Raw genomic sequence first — 17272 nt, 5'->3', positions numbered from 1 at the left:
TTGCTGGAGATCAAAGCCAGGAGAGAAAGCTTACCGCGTGTTGTGAGTCATCAATTTATTCATATTTAGTTTCTTTTGTCTTTTATTAGCATATTTGGTATTGGAGTCATCCAAAAGTAATCAAGTTAAAGTAACCCTACCCAACCCTGTTCAGATATGAATAATTAAATTCCTGTCATTTACACCGGAAAAAAGAAATAATACCCGCCGCCGTTAGAGGACACTGTTGTCCCTCAGTTTTTCAGATGGCCCTATTAGCGTCGCCTGAATGACTTTTATGAACAATTGGGCAAAAATGTGAGCTCCCTGTTTGCAAAATGGCAACAAAAGCATTGGCAAATAATAAAATTAGATAACAAAAAGTACAATTATAGGTGTAGAAGCTTTTTTTCCATTGAGGTCGCCTTGCGTAAAAAGGAGCCCTAGTAGGGTCCAAGTGGGGGTCCGAGAGATTAGTGGGGATCATCCTTGCTCATTACTCAGTGGGTGGAAATTACTTTGCTGTAGCCAACCTTTAATGGAATTCCGCCACCTCGCTAATTGCTCTCCCCAAGAGTGGTCATGAGTTGCAGTTGAAAAACGGGGGTCCGTCTATGTACACCCCTGAATGAACTTTCTGCTCAAACGAAGGAAATAACTTAAAATTAAAAACCCAAAATATTAATTTATAACAAAGCAAATGGAGTAAAAATACCAGCTGTGGAATGGTATCGATACCAGTTATCAGCGCTCACATCAGATGCAATGGTGTCCGTCCTTGTACACGCCTGAATATTCAACTCGCCACTGATATGAAGAAAATAACCTCAAAATACAAACTAATATTTAAAAATCCAATTGGAGAGCAAATACTAGATGTGAAAAGGTATTGATACCGGTATCGGTGATGATATCTGGCTTATTATTGATACTTGCAATGGTGTCTGTCCTTGTACACCTCTGATCATCGACTTTTTACTGAAATGAAGACGAACCAAAAATACTCAATATTTCTTATAACAATGCAACTATAGTGTATCAATACTAGTTAAGGGTGATATCAGGTGCAGTATCGGTACTTGTAATCACCCCTAAAATCATCAACTTTGCATTGAAATGAAAAAAATAACCAAAAATCCCAAATGATATTCTGTAACAATGCAACTAGAGTGTTATTACTAGATGTAGAAAGATATCGATACCAGTTATCGGTTTTTGGATAAGGTGCGGTATCAGTAACTGCAATGGTATCCGTCCGTGACCACCCCTGAATAATTAACTTTCCCCAGAAATGAAAAAAAAAAAAAAAAAAAAAAAACTCAAAAAATACAAACTCAAATCTAAGACAATGCAACTGGAGTGTAAATACTAAATGTTGAGAGTAAATTATACTAGTTATCAGTATTAGTGCCAATATCGGGTAAAGTATCTGTACTTGCAACGGTAGTGTCCGTATACACCCCTGAATAAAAAACTTTCTACTGAAAGTAAGAAAACAACTAAAAGTCCCCAAAAATATGTTATACAAATGCAACTAAAATGTCAAAAATAGTTGTGAAAAGGTATCGATACCAATTATCGGTGCTGATATCAGGTAAAGTATCAATACTCATAACGGGCTCCGTCCGTGTACACCTCTGAATAATGAACTTTTTCATAGAAATGAAGAAAATAACTACAGAATCCATAGTTATATTTTAGAAAAATGCAACCGGAGTGCAAATACTAAATGGTTAATGATACTAGTTATCGGTATTGGTGCCAATATCAGGGGTCGTACACCCGAGTAATCAACTTTCCACGAAAAAACCCCCAAAACATGTTTCAAAAATGCAACTAAAGTGTAAATAAAAGTTGTGGAAATTTATCGATACCAGTGTCGATGATGATATCAGAATTCGTGACGGTTACCACCCCTGAATAAATAACTTTACACCTAAATGATTAAAATAACTCAAAAATCCATTAAAATATTTTATAATGATGCAACTGATCGTGTAAATACTAAATGTGGAAAGGTATCAATACCGATTATCGGTATCAGTCTGAGTATCAGGTGCAGTCTGGTTCTTGCAATAGTGTCCATCTGTGTACACCCCTGAATAAATAACTTTCCGCTTAAATAAATAAAATAAGCCTTAAATCCCAAATCATATTTTATAACAGTGCAACCTAGAGTCAGCAGCTTATCGAACCTGTCTGTCCCGTCCTGTCTGGTATCGATACCGTCTGTCCAGTATCGGCTCGTATATCTGGTATCGATCACGTCTGTCTCATCCTGTCTGATATCTTGCTCCAGTCTCCAGTATCAATCCCGCCCATCTCATCCTGACTGATATCTTGCGCCAGTCTCCAGTATTGATCCCGTCTGTCTCGTCCTGCCTGATATCTGACTCGAGTCTCCAGTGTCCGGTATCGATACCGCCTCTCTCGTCCTTTTCCGTATCTTGCTCCAGTATCCGGGTTCGATCCAGTCTAGCTCAACCTGTCCGGTATCGATCCCGTCTGTCCGGTATCTGCTCGTGCATCTGGTATCGATCTTGTCTGCCTCTGGGTTCCTGTTTTTCCGCGCTGGTCTTCTGTCTCACTTCTTCTTCCGCCTAGCTATTCCCGTAAAATAAAGCTTGTGTGAAAACGTTACGCGTCTGGGTCCCCCGTCTGTACAAGAAGGGAATTTAAAGAGTTTAAATTAATTATTATTTGAAAAAAAAGATAGAATTCATTTTTCGAAATTATTATTTATTCATTATCATTTGTTTTGACTATTTTCTATGATACTTTAATTTTTAGGGAGCAAAATAATAGTAACAGATTTTATGAGGATTTCTTGTAAAAATAGGACCCATCTTTTGTGAACAATAGTAAAATATAGCAAATATTTGATCTCCTTTTAAAGTGTATTTATTTTATAAATATTAAGTAGTTCCCACTTTTGTATTGTTCTTACTTTAAATACCGGTACTCAAAAATATAGTAAATTAAAATGAATATTAGTATCTGATGTAGCAGATACATTTTTCAGATAATACTTAAGATGAGAAATATTTTCTTCCATCTGCTAAGTAAAATAAGCAAAAAACTAACACCATTTCCTATTAATGTGGTATGAATATAATTTTTGCAATTTAATGGGCCAGATAGGCTAAGAAATTGGGATAGACCTTCACCTCCCTATGTTAGTACTACACTGCCCTCAAGTGGCCAAAGTTCGCATAGCAGAAGGAGCAGCACAACGTCCATTGAAGCAAAGCAAAGATGGTGACTGAAATTGTTTATAAAAAGAGTTTGAGGTTGCCACCTTTGTTACCAGACAGAAACAGCCAAATAAGATTGAAAAGACACCCAAAGTGCAACTTTACTTCAATCGTCAAACAAATAAAAATAAAAATTTCACTTGATTGACACAGCGTCCGGAGGCGGAACAGCTTCTTCTTCTCCTCTTAAGTCCTCCCAGATCAGGAGAAGAACCTTAAAAGTCCAACTTCTTATCTCTTGAAATTGGGGAAAAAAACTGAAAAACTTAATAAAAAATAAAAGACACTAGACAGCATCAACATAGCAACGTAGCAGCCCGACGTTGGGGTTTTTCCGATCTCTCTTTTACGGCAACACGATGAGGAACATGCAACGACAACGACGACACATCATTTGCTACCTGCTCTTTCAAGGACATTCGAGGTCAAACGCTCATTTACAATCTTTTGCCGCGTCTCGGGATCGGACGGCGGGATCGAGGTCTACCATGGAGGGGGGTGGGGTGTTTTTTTTTTTTGTCTTACACGATTGTTCAAAAGTTTGGGGTTTCTTAAAAATGTATTTTCCATGAAAAGGTCACACGTTTATATTTCAAAATGTTGTCCAAAATCTGTGTTCTTTTGCCTATTTGAATACCTTTTGTTGCTTTTTTTCTTTTTCTTTTCTTCAGATTTTTCTTCAATAGTCTGCCCTGACCTGTTGGGCATCTATTTCTCAAACCAGAGATTGTAATGTCCCCCCCCACTTCTCAGCTTCTCTGCTCAGATCCCGTTTGTGCTGTTCTCCGAAGGGAGTAGTCTCCCGATTCTCGGGAATTCCTTGCACAGAACAGCTTTCTCTTCTAAGAACAAGACTAGACTGTCCCGTTTCACAAATTCTGAACGTTTAATCACATGCATAAATGTGATGCTCCAGATACTGGACCAAATCAAAGGAAGGTTAGTTTTATAGCTTAACATCTAAACCGTTTTCAGCTGTGCTGATATCATAGCATCACGGTTTTCTAAAGCGGTGGTTTTCGACAGGTTGGACTTCTGGACCCACCAATCAACCCTAATTACAAGCTGAGACCCAAACTAGAAAAATAAAACCACTTCTAACATGTGTCTAATGAAATGCTTGAGCAGTCTAAAGCAGTTATAGTACAACCAAAATGACCAGAAAAAGAACTTCAAGTACCGTATACAGTATACTAGTACATCACTCGCTAAAACTGCTTTAATACAGCCGCATCCTAAAATAAATTCAAATTCCATTCAATTTTGATGCAAAAAGGGCAATTTTGCTGCTAGTTTTGTTTTTATGAGAGCACTTAATCATAGAGACATGCTTTAACTTTAAGAAAACAGTGCCCTCTGCTGGGGAGCTTTGTTAGATTGCGGTGGGTGTGTGGCATAGCGTTATACTTGCAATCTTTCCCTTGCCTTTATTGGCTAGTACTGTTAAAACTTGCCTCCGATTGTCCGGTGCCATTAAAACTGTCACGATTCTGATTGGTCAAACACTCCATCACTCAAATAACAGATATGGAGGGGGGACAAACATGTAAATATAAATCCTTGGAAAAAAAACGCAGTGTCTTGCGATTACACAATCGCCCTACGTCACATCGCAATCTCGATTAGATTTCGGTTAAATGTGCAGCCTCTTAATATGTAGTTAATAAAGTTTTATATCCTGGTAAAATGATTAAAATTTAACATTTTTAAACCACACACCCTGTACACCCTGTTCGTATTCCACAATAGCCTCCGTTTTCTGACTCGATCACTGTTTTCCACTTTTCGGTCCCCCTTATCACTCATTTTCCTGGGATTCATTATTATGGCCAGAAAAAAGGAAATAAAACCAAAAATGTGGGAGAGCTATTCTAAAAGTTGGCTAACGCTAAAAAGATTTACCAGGCCTTCGACTTTTTTTTACAAATGCAGTTGGAGAGGGGCCAGGAGAGGAGGAACTCACTCGGCCGTGCTCGTCTCCCTGGCCGTGCTCCTATACTGTGGGGGGCCTTCCCCCACCAAACTGTGTTTTATTTAAGTAGAACAAAGACAAAGAAGAAAGAAATGCCCCTTTGAGCAGTACCAATATTTGAAACAGAGAAACGTGATACCATCTGGTTGGAAATACACACCTTTGAGGAAATAGTTTAAGCCTACTTTACAAAAAAATCTAACTAAAATGACCTTAAGAAAACAGTGCCCTCTGCTGGGGAGCTTTGTTAGGATTGCGGTGGGTGCTCCTTTACGAGATGTGGTCCGTTTCAAAGGCGCCAAATGACTAAACAGGTAGAAGAGATCGAGCAGGGCATCATCTCCATCTACTGTAAAAGAGTGGAATTGACTCTCTGTCTTTTTTTATTCTTTTTAACATTATTTAATTAGTTTCACGTTATCTTAATTGAAAAAAAAAAAAACCCAGTACTTTTCCTTAGAAAATAATGACATTCCTAAGGCACCTCAAACTTTTGAACTGTAGTGTATATCTGCTCTCGATTTCTGAGGAAAGATAATTATTAGTTTGTGTTTGAAAAGAAAAAGGACTTGGAAAATGTCCAGAGATCCCAGGGAAAAAAAAGAGGTCCTCTGACGAGAGACATTCAAATGAAGGGGCGGAGTCTGCTGGGGAGAGATGCTGGAATGGCTTGAAATCTGTGCTGGGCGTGTCCCCCGGGCGCGGGGGGGCGGAGCTACCAGACGTAACCAATCTCGTCGTCTCCCTCGTCGTCGTCGTCCTCGGCGATGTCTCGGGGATGGATGCGAGCTCGCTTCTTCTTCTGACGGTCCACGGGAGGTCGTTCTTCTTCTTCTTCTTCTTGATCGGAGAGGAGGACGACGGCGCCGCCGCCGCTGCCGCCGAAATCGCCCGATGTCTCTTGGTCTTCATCTGGAAAAGAAGACAAATTAGTTTGTCAATGTTTTAAATTCATCTTCATGCATTATTGTTATTTTCAAGGGGCAGTGTGTAACAATTCAACACTAGAGGTCGTTGTAGCTTAGAATGGAGGAGAAGCGTGTGCATTCAAAGAAGACACTATGGAAGCCCGGAGGTTGCCACTTGGGAAAAAATCCGAAACCTTCTTTCAGATTTCAGCCGGCGACAGAACACGAAAGCTAGCCTAAGCAGCTATCTGTAGCGGCTAGCGGGAAAAGTTACAAAAAAATGGAAGAGCAGCTGTGGAAGGCGAGTGACACTGAAGGATGAACTAGCCCTTTTTTCACGAAACAACTAACAATAACAATATCAACAAGTCATAACCTGTAGCCAAATTGAGTCAAGTCACATTTATTTGTATATTGCCCTGAATCACAAGTGGCTAACATAAGTGGCTAGAGAAGGAAACAGATAGAAAAAAACAAAGAGGACAGTTGCAGCGAAGTTTACTTGCATGAACAGCTATGCAAGGTGAGTGACACTGAAGGACAAAGCAGGAGAAGTTAATAAGAATAAATGGTAACAGGAAGCCATCGCTTGCAATCAAAAGCCTAACATGAGTGGCTAGAGAATGAAAACATTGAAAAAAGACCCGAATGCCTGAATCACAAGACGCTTGAAATGGGCAGCCTTGGAAGGCAAGTGACTCTGAGGGAAAGAGTATGAGCAGCTAACAATAACAAAAGTGGTTAGCGGCAAGCCAGTAGCCAAAGCCAAAAAGCTAATATGAGTGGCCAGAGAAGGAAACAGTGGAAATAAAGGCCAAGATGTCTAAATCACTGGATTTAATGAAATTTGCTTGAACGAACCGTTGTTGAAATTGAGTGGAACTGAAGGACTAAGCAGGAGCAGCAAAAAATATATTAGTGGCTAGCTGCGAGCCAGAGCCAACTGCCAAGTGACAAACATGGGTGGCTAGAGAAGGATTTGGTGATAAAAAAGGTTCCAGATGCCTGAATCACGAAACTCCGCGATGTTCGCTAGCATGACCAGTCGTGGGAGGCGATTGACACTGAAGAACCAAGAAAGTTTTATTACATAGAGACGCTAACACGAGCCAAAATCCTGTAGCCAAGTGGTCAACACAAATGGCTAGAGAAGGACACAGTGGAAAAAAGAGCGCAACATGCCTGAACCACAGACCTTAGCAAGATTTGTTTGCGTGACCAGCTGTGGAAGACGATTGGCACTGAAGGATGAAGCTAGCTTGTTGAACAGCAGCTAACGGCAGACAATAACCTGAAGCTAAGTGACTAGAGAAGGACACAGTGGAAAGAAGCACAAAATGCCTGAATCATGGAAGTCAGAGACCTTAGCAGCTATGGAAGGCGAGTGACATCAAACCACGAACCCGGAGAAACCAACAGTAACAAAAGTGGCTAGCAAGCGAGACAGAACCTTCAGTCAAGTGCCTAACACGAGTGCCTAGAGAAGGAAACAGTGAAAAAAAAAACATGTCTTACTGCAATTAGGGTTTCCTTGTTTTCTGGATCCAGCGATCTCGTTCCCGTACTTGTCCACACACCAACACTGTCCGGTGCTACCGTGACACTGAGTGGCTTTAAAGTAGCCCTCCTCGGTACAACGAGGTATATAGGAACCTAAAGGGAGTACATATTATGAGTATGTACTACGATACTACGGCTGAGTTTTTTTTTTTGTTTTTGTTTTTTTTTTCCATATGGCAAAAATGATATCAGTTGAAATTTCCGATATCGAAACGGATAGGACGGTACAAAAAAAGACTATAAAATATAATATAAAATATAAAATACTTTAAGTAATTTTTATTATTTTTCAGCATAGTTCCTCAATACTTTTTTGAGGTGTACTTTTTTGTAGAATTGCATATTTTTTTGTATACTTTTTAAGTCTCATCTCATCTCATTAGCTACACCGCTTATCCTCAGTAGGGTCGCGGGGGTGCTGGAGCCCATCCCAGCAATCATCGGGCAGTGGGCAGGGGACACCCTGAACTGGTTGCCAGCCAATCGCAGGGCTACTTTTTAACTACTTTTCAGTATTTTTTCGTAAATTTATAGTATTTTTTAGCACCTATTTGGCATTTTCAGAACTCTTTTTCAAAAAAGCTTTTCAATACTCCTTAGTACTTAGGTCATTTTTGTACTTTTTCATAATTTTCAGTATTTCCTGAGTATTCATTCATGATTGTCGGGGATTTTCTTTTAGTACGTTTTCAATAATACTTAGTACTTTTAAAAACCTTTTGTAGTTTTTCACAATTTTTTGGCACTTTTTTAGTAATTATTCAAGGACCTATTCAGCATTTTCAGAACTCTAAAAAAACTTACTCCTTAGTATTTTTAGGTAATTTTTGTACTTTTTAGTATTTTTTTTAGTATTTATTCATAATTGTCAGGACTTTTCTTTTAGCACGTTTTCAATAGTCCTTAGTACTTTTGAATACCCTTGTACTTGTCTAGTACTTGTTAATGATTTTTTAATAGTACATGTTCAGCGTTTTTACAAATTTAGATTTTGTTTCCCACAATCCTTTGTACTTTTAGGTAACGTCTGTACTTTTTCATAATTTTCAGTACTTATTCATGATTGTCAGAGTTTTACTTTTAGTACTTTTTTTTAATAATGTTTAGTACTTTTAAATACCTTTTGTACTTTTTCATAATTTTCAGTATTTTTTTAGTACTTAATCACGATTGTCAGAGTTTTTCTTTTAGTTATTTTTCAATAATGTTTAGTACTTTTAAATACCTTTTGTACTTTTTCATACATGTGATGATTATTTTTTGCTTTTTTTAGTATTTATTTAGCATTTTCAGAACTATTTTAAACGATTAGTACATTTTCAATAATCCTTAGTACTTTTAGGTCATTTTTGTACTTTTTCTTCATCTTCAGTATTTTTTTTAGTACTTATTCATGATTGTCGGAGCTTTTCTTTTAGTATGTTTTCAATAATCCTTAGTACTTTTAAATACCTTTTGTCCTTTTTTCGTAACTATTTGGCACTGTTTAGTACTTGTTCATGATTTTTTTTAAAGCTTTTCCTAGTAAATGTTCAGTATTTTCATAGTTTTGAAAACAAATGTCAATATGCCTTAGTACTTTTGAATATTTTTTGTACTTTTTCATAACTTTCAGTATTTTTTTAGTACTTATTCATTTTTTTCAATAATCCTTAGTACTTTTAAATACCTTTTGTACTTTTTCGTAACTATTTGGCAATGTTTAGTACTTGTTCATGACTTTTTATAGCTTTTCCTAGTATATCTTCAGCATTTTCACAACTTTTTTTAAAAAAACGTTTCAATAATTCATAGTACTTTCAGGTAATTTCTGTACTTTTCCATAACTTTCAGTATTTTTTTAGTACTTACTCATGATTGTCAGAGCTTTTCTTTTAGTACGTTTTCAATAATACCTTAATACCTTTTGTACTTTTTCACAATTTTTTGGCACTGTTAAGTAATTGTTCCAGATTTTTTGTAGTTTTTTCTAGTACATGTTAAGTATTTTCATAGTTTTAAAAATGTCAATACTCCTTAGTATTTTTTAGTACTTATTCATGGTTGTCAGAGCTTTTCTTTTAGTACGTTTTCAATAATCCTTAGAACTTCAATACCTTTTGTACTTTTTCACAAACTTTTGGCACTGTTTAGTACTTTTACTTTTTTATAGCTTTTTCTAGTACATATTCACTATTTTCATAGTTTAAAAAATGTCAATACTCCTTAGTACTTTTGAATATTTTTTGTATTTTTTTTGTACTTTTCAGTACTGTATTTTTTAGTACTTTTCAATATTTTTTGTTTATTATTAGAGTTTTTGTATACTGTTTTGTACATTCTAGTGTTTTTTTCTTAGTACTTTTTAGTCCTTGTTTGTACTTTTAATAGGTTTGAGTTCTTCTTAGTACTCTTGACTACTTTTCTGTGAATTTGATTACTTCGATACTTTTGAGTACTTTTCAAAGGTTGTTGGTAAAACGCCAGTACTTTTCATAACCCGAGTTGTTTTTAGAACCTTGTAGTTGTTGTCAACATGTATAGTCATACTCTAAACACTATGGCAGGAAGTAACTAGTTAGTAACTGTTGTTTAGTGATCGGTAACAGTTTTGGGTTTTTCTAAAACACAGGTGTCAAACAGGCGGCCCGCGGGCCAGATCAGGCCCGCTAAGGGATTGAATCCGGCCCGCGAGACAACACTCAGAGAAGCACAAGAGAAAAACAAGCCGCAGGTTGAAATATGTCAACTTGATGTTGCCAAAGCCAGGTTCCTCTCACAAAGATACTGTACTTGTATTTCTCTCTCTCTCTCTCTCTCTCTCTCTCTCTCTCTCTCTCTCTCTCTCTCTCTCTCTCTCTCTCTCTCTCTCTCTCTCTCTCTCTCTCTCTCTCTCTCTCTCTCTCTCTCTCTCTCTCTTCCTTTGTTGCTCTTTGTCTCTTTCTCTGTGTCTTTTTTTTAACTTCATTTGCTCTAACTTCCTTTTTTCCTTTTCTCTCTTTTCTCTTTCTTTCTTCCTACCCTTTGCGCTTTCTTTTCTCTTTTCTCTCCTTCAGTCTTTCTATTTCTCTTTGGACTTCTTTCTTCCTCTCCCTTTGTTTCCCCCTCCCTCACAACTTCTCTTTTTATCTCTTTTGTTTCTCACGCTCTCTCACTCTCTCCCCTTCTTCTTTCTTTCTCCCTCCCTCTTTCTCTTATTTCTTTATCTCTCTTATTCTTTCTCTTTAATCTACTAGTCCGGCCCCCGATAGAATGTTTGTTCTATCATGTGGCCCCCGAGTTAAAATGAGTTTGACACCCCTGTTCTAAAAGAACTAAAACTTTTAATACCAATTTTAAAGTGGAGAAAACTGACCAATGAGGCTCTTCCTTCGACTTGGATTGCGGATCTTGGTCTTCTCAGCTTGGCAAGGCAAACCTAAAACACAAAAAAGGGTACATTCGCTATTTTTCGCAGATTTCTTCATTTATGCCTCGATGTTTTTAACGGAATTACTGACTGATGAGCGTTACGTGGTTTCATGGTATGTAGAAAAATGAATTAGCGTATTTTCACCACTATAAGGCGCACCTAAAAGCCTTTATTTTTATTCAAAAGCTGACCATGCTCCTTATAATACAGTGCCTGCCAAGAACCAGAACACGATCCGGACCCAATCGCGTGACGTTCTCACATAAGCCTTTATTTTACGGGAAATGGGGAGTCATGCACGTTAGGCAGCCGGTCTGGCGTAGAAAGACAGGAAGCCAGAGACCGACAAAATCAATTCCGATTGCCCGAGTTGATACCGGACAGGACGGGACGGGACAGACAAGAAAGTTTAAGAATCAGGATATCGAAAATAAACAGGAGAAACTAGACGGGAACAAAAACTGGAATAAAATAACAAACAGGACAAAAACAGACAAAAACAAAACTGGAACCCGAAATTAAATAGGACAAAAATAAATGGGAACAATACAGGACGGGAAATACCAACATGAAAACAGGACCGAGTCAGAACCCACGTCTTGTGGGGCAGAAGTTCGTTTGACGGGCTGACAAAGGAAGCAAGAGAGCGCTGAGCTTAATATAGACAGAAAGCCAATCTCTCAACGAGCCGCAGCCGGCGCCACATGGGCGGGCCAATTGGGCACCATGGCAATCGTGACACACACGGGCATGGCCAATTGGGCGCCATGGCAACCGTGACAGCCCCGGACTATAAGGTGCTACAGTGGGAAAGAGGACGAAAACATTCTGGGGAAAAACATTGTGTCTGGTAGCATGCATTTTGAGATAAACATGTGCGTCATCACGAGGGGGACGTGCTAAGTAATATGAGATATTGTCTGAGGATATAAAAAATGGTTTCTTAGACGAATGAGAACTCTGTTTTGAACTTTGACGAAGATAATTAAACGGTTTTCCCTCTCCCGCCAAGACTTCTCCCTGCATCTTGTTTTACATGTTTTGGGACGAAGCAATAAGGTCTGCTCTGAAACTCTCCCTCATCCGTATACTTTTCATTTGCAGCTTTTTGGTGACATTTTTACAACAGACCTCTGCTTGCACCTGGTCTTGAAACCATTATTTAGAAAAAAATGAAGGTCTAAGCAAAAATCACGTTTTCTGCCTCGGACGCAGAAAGGAGAAATGTGTCCGATGATTGGTTTTTGCCAGCTTTGCAATAATCAAGAAAAGCATCGGGTGAAACGCGGACCGAGCATTTTTCTACCTTCGGTCGTGCGAGAATCGAATCGTCCGCATCGACTTTTGGCTTCCGCGTTCGGGAATAATGGTTGTCGTTCTCACCCTCGGGCTTTTGGAAGCAGTAGCACCATTCGTTGTTGGAGAGTTTAGCGTCCTTGAAGGAGTCGCAGGAATTGAAGAGCGGCTTCATGCACAACTCGTATTTGTCCATGTAGATGGCGCCGAGCTCGGATTCGTCCAGCAGCAGGTCAAAATTCATGTCCAGTTTATTGAACATCCAACCGAGGGAGTCTTTGCAGATGGGGAGAATGCTCGTGTCGAAATCTGAAAGGACATTTCGCGGGGCTCTCCTGAGATGCTCGATATTGAAAATTGATTGCAGAGTGGATAAAGGGAATTCAGATTTGAGATTTAAAAAGGGCTTCTTTTACAATGTTATCGCGTCAAAAGGGGGGAAGGAAAGGAAAAAGGAGACAAAGAAGAAAAGGGGGAAGAAGGAGAAAAGGGAGAAAAGAGTCAAAGAAAAAAAGGAAGAAAATTAAAAAGGAAAGAAAGAGGAAGAGAACAGGAAAAACAAAAAAACAAAAAGACAAATGTAATAAAAAGGATAAAAATGAGAAAAAAAAGAGGAAAGAGAAAAGCAGGGGAAAAAAGGATAAAAAGTGATGAGAAAAGGGTAAACGAAAAGAGGGGAAAATGAAGAACACAAGAAAAAGGGGGAAAAAAGAAACTAGTAAAAGAGAAAAGAAAAATGACAAAAGGATAAGAAAATAAAGACAAATAATATGTAAATGAAAAATAAGAAGAGAAAAAGAAATACAGGGGCAAAAAAAAAAATAAAAAGAGGAAGAAAAGGAAAAAAGAAAAAAACTAGAAAAAAGAATAATGAAGAAAATATGAAACAGGAATTTATAAAGAAAGAAAGAGAAAAAAGGGTGAAAGGGAAAAAATACTACAGAAAAGAGGAATAGAAAAAAATGAGAAGAGGGAGGAAGAGAAGGAAAAATAAAAATAAAAAAGAATAATAAAGAAAATAGGAAACATGATACAATAAAGAAATAAAAAGACAAAAAAAGGTTGAAAGAGAAAAATAAAGGAAAAGAGAAAACCGTGACAAAGGGGGAACTGGACAAAGAAATAATGGTCTGCATTTAAGAAGAGTGCCCTGCGATTGGCTGGCAACCAGTTCAGGGTGTCCCCTGCCCACTGCCCGATGATTGCTGGGATGGGCTCCAGCACCCCCGCGACCCTACTGAGGATAAGCGGTGTAGCTAATGAGATGAGATTTAAGAAGAGAGGGGTAATAAAATTGAGAAAGGGTAGAAAAGAAAAAGGACAGCAGGAATAAAAAGTGGAAAGACTGGGGAGGGGGAAGACTTATATAACTGATTAATTGTTGGAACAATCATCAGATTCCTAAAAATCAACATTTTCAACACAAAAATGTTTGTTACTTAAATTTGGTAGTTTTCACAGAAAAAAACGTATACAGTACTGGTATAGTCATTTCCAGAAGCTTCTCAGTATTTGCTAGCTCCAACGCTAGTATTTTTCTACATTCCTATTTGTCCACAGAGGACCTTTCATCACGGCGAGGATCTCCCCCGGGGATCAAAACCATGCGACCCCCCGCTCAAGTACTCACGTCCGGTGGCCGAGTCTGCGGCGTCGCTGGTTTTGAGGTCTCGGTTGGCGTCCTGGTGCAGAACTCCGAACCAGTCTTTGAGTCTGGCCGCCAGGCTACGGAGTTGTGTGTCAGTACACACTAAAAAACACACAAAAAACACAAAATACACAAAAATGATTAAGGGTGTTCATTTTTGGGCTACCGTTCATTCCTAGAACGTCAGAAGCATGACATTCTCGTTCACTCCTGGTCAGTCCGTCAGCAAACCTCAGCGCATGCAATGCAAGCACTTTTGACTCTGGCTCCCGTTTTGATCCCGACCTGTTCCCGTATCCTACTTAATTCCGTCCCCTGTTTCCTGTATCGATCTACGCTCCGTTCTCCTGTCTCAGCTACCCGTATCCTGCCTGATTCCGTCTTGTTTCCTGTATCGATTCCCGATCCACGCTCCATTCTCCTGTCCCAGCTACCCGTAACCTACCTGATTCCATCCCGTTTCCTATATCTATCACCAACCACACTTCGTTCTCCCGTCCCAGCTACCCGACTTGTTCCGATCCCTGATCCACGCTCCGTTCTCCTGTCTAGGCTACTCGTATCCTGCCTGATTCAGTCCTGTTTCCTGTATCAATCCCCAATCCACGCTCCGTTCTCCTGTCCCGGCTACCCGTAACCTACCTGATTCCATCCGGTTACCTATATCTATCCCCAACCACGCTTTGTTCTCCCGTCCCAGCTACCCGACTTGTTTCGATCCCCGACCACGCTTCGCTCTCCGGCCCTGCCTGTCCGCCTCGCCATCTGTCATTGGCCGCGGGGGCTTCCTGTTCCACTTGTCCTGCGAGCACCAGATCGCTGTCTTTTCCTCTCGCCCTGACTTAATAGAGCTTGTGTGAAACGTTACGCATTTGGGTCCACTGCTTGTTCCGGTCGTGACAAATTTGGGTGAAAATTACACTTATATTCTACTACACTGCAACAAATTAATATTTTACTTCATTAGCAGAATATTTTGTACATTCTGTGTACATTTTTCATTTTATTTCTTCAATAAGACAAAAATAGTACTACAGAAACATCACAATAGAAATACTACAAAAATACTGCAGATATACTACAAAAAAAATCTAATATGAAAATACTACAAGAAAACTTCATAAATAGTAAAAAGAATACTGGAGAAATACTACAAATTTACTACAAAAATAAAACAACAATAGTGCTATAGAAAAAAAAAGCTACAGAAATACCACACCAAAAATACAACAGAGATACTACTATGGTAATACTACAGAAATATTACAAAAAACACCACTTCAGTCATTTTACAATACAAAAATTCAACTACAGTGATACTAGAAATATACTATAGATATACCACTCCAGAAATACAACATAAATACTACTATGGAAATTCTTATACAGAAATATTACAAAATACAACTACAGTAATTTTACAATACAAAAATCCAACTAAAGTTACACTACAAAAATATTACAGATATACTACAATAATTCTACTATGGAAATACTAAAATAATACTACATAAATACTACGCCACTAATACAAAAATATTACAGAAATACTACAAAGATTCTACTATGAAAATATTACCGAAATATTACAGCAGAAATACTTCAAATATAATACTACAAAAATATTCCGAATTTACAACAAAAATTAACGAAAGCAATACTCGAATTAGACAACAGAAATAAATTCTGACAGCAGAAATACTACAAAAGTAAAACAAAAGAAAAATAATATAATACTGCAAAATACTACAAACATACTACAAAAAGAAAACATATGTAACACTTGAAATAGACAACAGAAATAAAACATTCTGACAGCAGAAATACTACAAAAGTAAAACAAACAATTTTTTTTTTATAATACTCTAAAAATACTACAAACATACTACAAAACAGAACAAAAGTAACACTCGAATTAGACAACAGAAATACAAAAATTTGACAGCAGAAATACTACAAAAGTAAAACAACAACAACAAAAAAGAATATAATACTGGAAAAAATACTACAAACATACTACAAAAAGAAAACATAAGTAACACTCCAATTAGACAACAGAAATACAAAGATTCTGACAGCAGAAATACTACAAAAGTACTACAAAAAAAAGAAAATAATACTGGAAAAATACTACAAACATACTACCAAATAAAGTAACACTCGAATTAGTGAACAGAAATATAAAAAATCTGACAGCAGAAATACTACAAAAGTACTACCAAAATTAATATAATACTGCAAAAATACTACAGTACAAACATACTACAAAAGAAAACGGAAGTAACACTCGAATTAGACAACAGAAATACAAAAGGTCTGACAGCAGAAATACTACACAAAACAAAAAAATATATATAATACTGCAAAAATACTACAAACATAATACAAAAAGAAAACATAAGTAACACTCAAATTAGACAACAGAAATAAAAAAATTCTGACAGCAGAAATACTACAAAAGTACTACCAATACAAAAAAAGAATATAGTACTGGAAAAATATTACAGACATACTACAAAAGAAAACGGAAGTAACACTTGAATTAGACAACAGAAATAAGAAATTCTGACAGCAGAAATACTACAAAAGTACTCCAAAAAAAAGAATATAAAACTGGAAAAATACTACAAACATACTACCAAAGAAAACGGACGTAACACTTGAAGTAGTCAACAGAAATGCAAAAATGTGAGTGCAGAAATACTACAAAAGTACTACAAATACAAAAATTGCAACTACAATTGTACTACAAAATAAAATGTAGTGCTTAAAAGAGCCATTTTAGTGAAATGAATCTATTTAAAAACAAATATAAAAAGAAATGTCAGGTGTCCAGGCTCGGCCCCTCAGCCATATGTTTTCACCCAATGTGGCCCCCGACTCCAAATAGTTTCCCACCCAACATTTAAAGCAACATTAACCGGCCAAATATTACACACTGTCCCTTTAAAGTCATAAATAACCCAGCCTCTAACTTCATCTGAAGTGTCATTTCTTTCTCCATCTTCTCCCCCTTCAATAGAAACATCCCCACTCAACAAAGATCTCCTATTCCGAGCGCCACACTCCTTCATTTCCCGTCTGGCCGACATTTTCTCAGCTTTATAAATCGGCGAAGACTCTCGGTAGCACTTTGATTTTGCCGTCTCTCCTTTCTCAAATTGCCGCGAGTGCTTCCTTTCCCATCTCCTTCCTCGCACTCAAAGAGAAGTGCTTGTGTGGCTGCCTTTGATATCCACTCAGCTCGTCCTCTTCTTCTTCTTC

At 37.8% G+C, this 17272-nt stretch overlaps 1 protein-coding gene across 1 annotated transcript in view; it reads right to left on the bottom strand.

Moving 5' to 3' along the window:
- Positions 1-3304: 3304 nt before the first annotated feature.
- The window catches only part of spock1 (SPARC (osteonectin), cwcv and kazal like domains proteoglycan 1), a 138316-nt gene continuing 124348 nt past the window's right edge, over positions 3305-17272 (bottom strand). Inside the window, exons 8-12 of the mRNA XM_088343770.1 lie at positions 13991-14110; positions 12448-12669; positions 11008-11070; positions 7629-7766; positions 3305-6117 (exon numbers count right to left, since the gene is read on the bottom strand). Coding sequence (XP_088199896.1) covers positions 5921-6117; positions 7629-7766; positions 11008-11070; positions 12448-12669; positions 13991-14110 — 740 coding nt within the window. The 3' untranslated portion in view covers positions 3305-5920. The remainder of the gene's footprint in view (positions 6118-7628; positions 7767-11007; positions 11071-12447; positions 12670-13990; positions 14111-17272) is intronic.

This window comes from Urocampus carinirostris, chromosome 9, assembly GCF_059441175.1.
Source record: "Urocampus carinirostris isolate Australia breed hairy pipefish chromosome 9, RoL_Ucar_1.0, whole genome shotgun sequence".
Lineage (NCBI taxonomy): Eukaryota > Metazoa > Chordata > Actinopteri > Syngnathiformes > Syngnathidae > Urocampus > Urocampus carinirostris.
The sequence above is the reverse complement of the archived record's forward strand: the minus strand, read 5'-3'. Positions and strand labels throughout refer to the sequence as shown.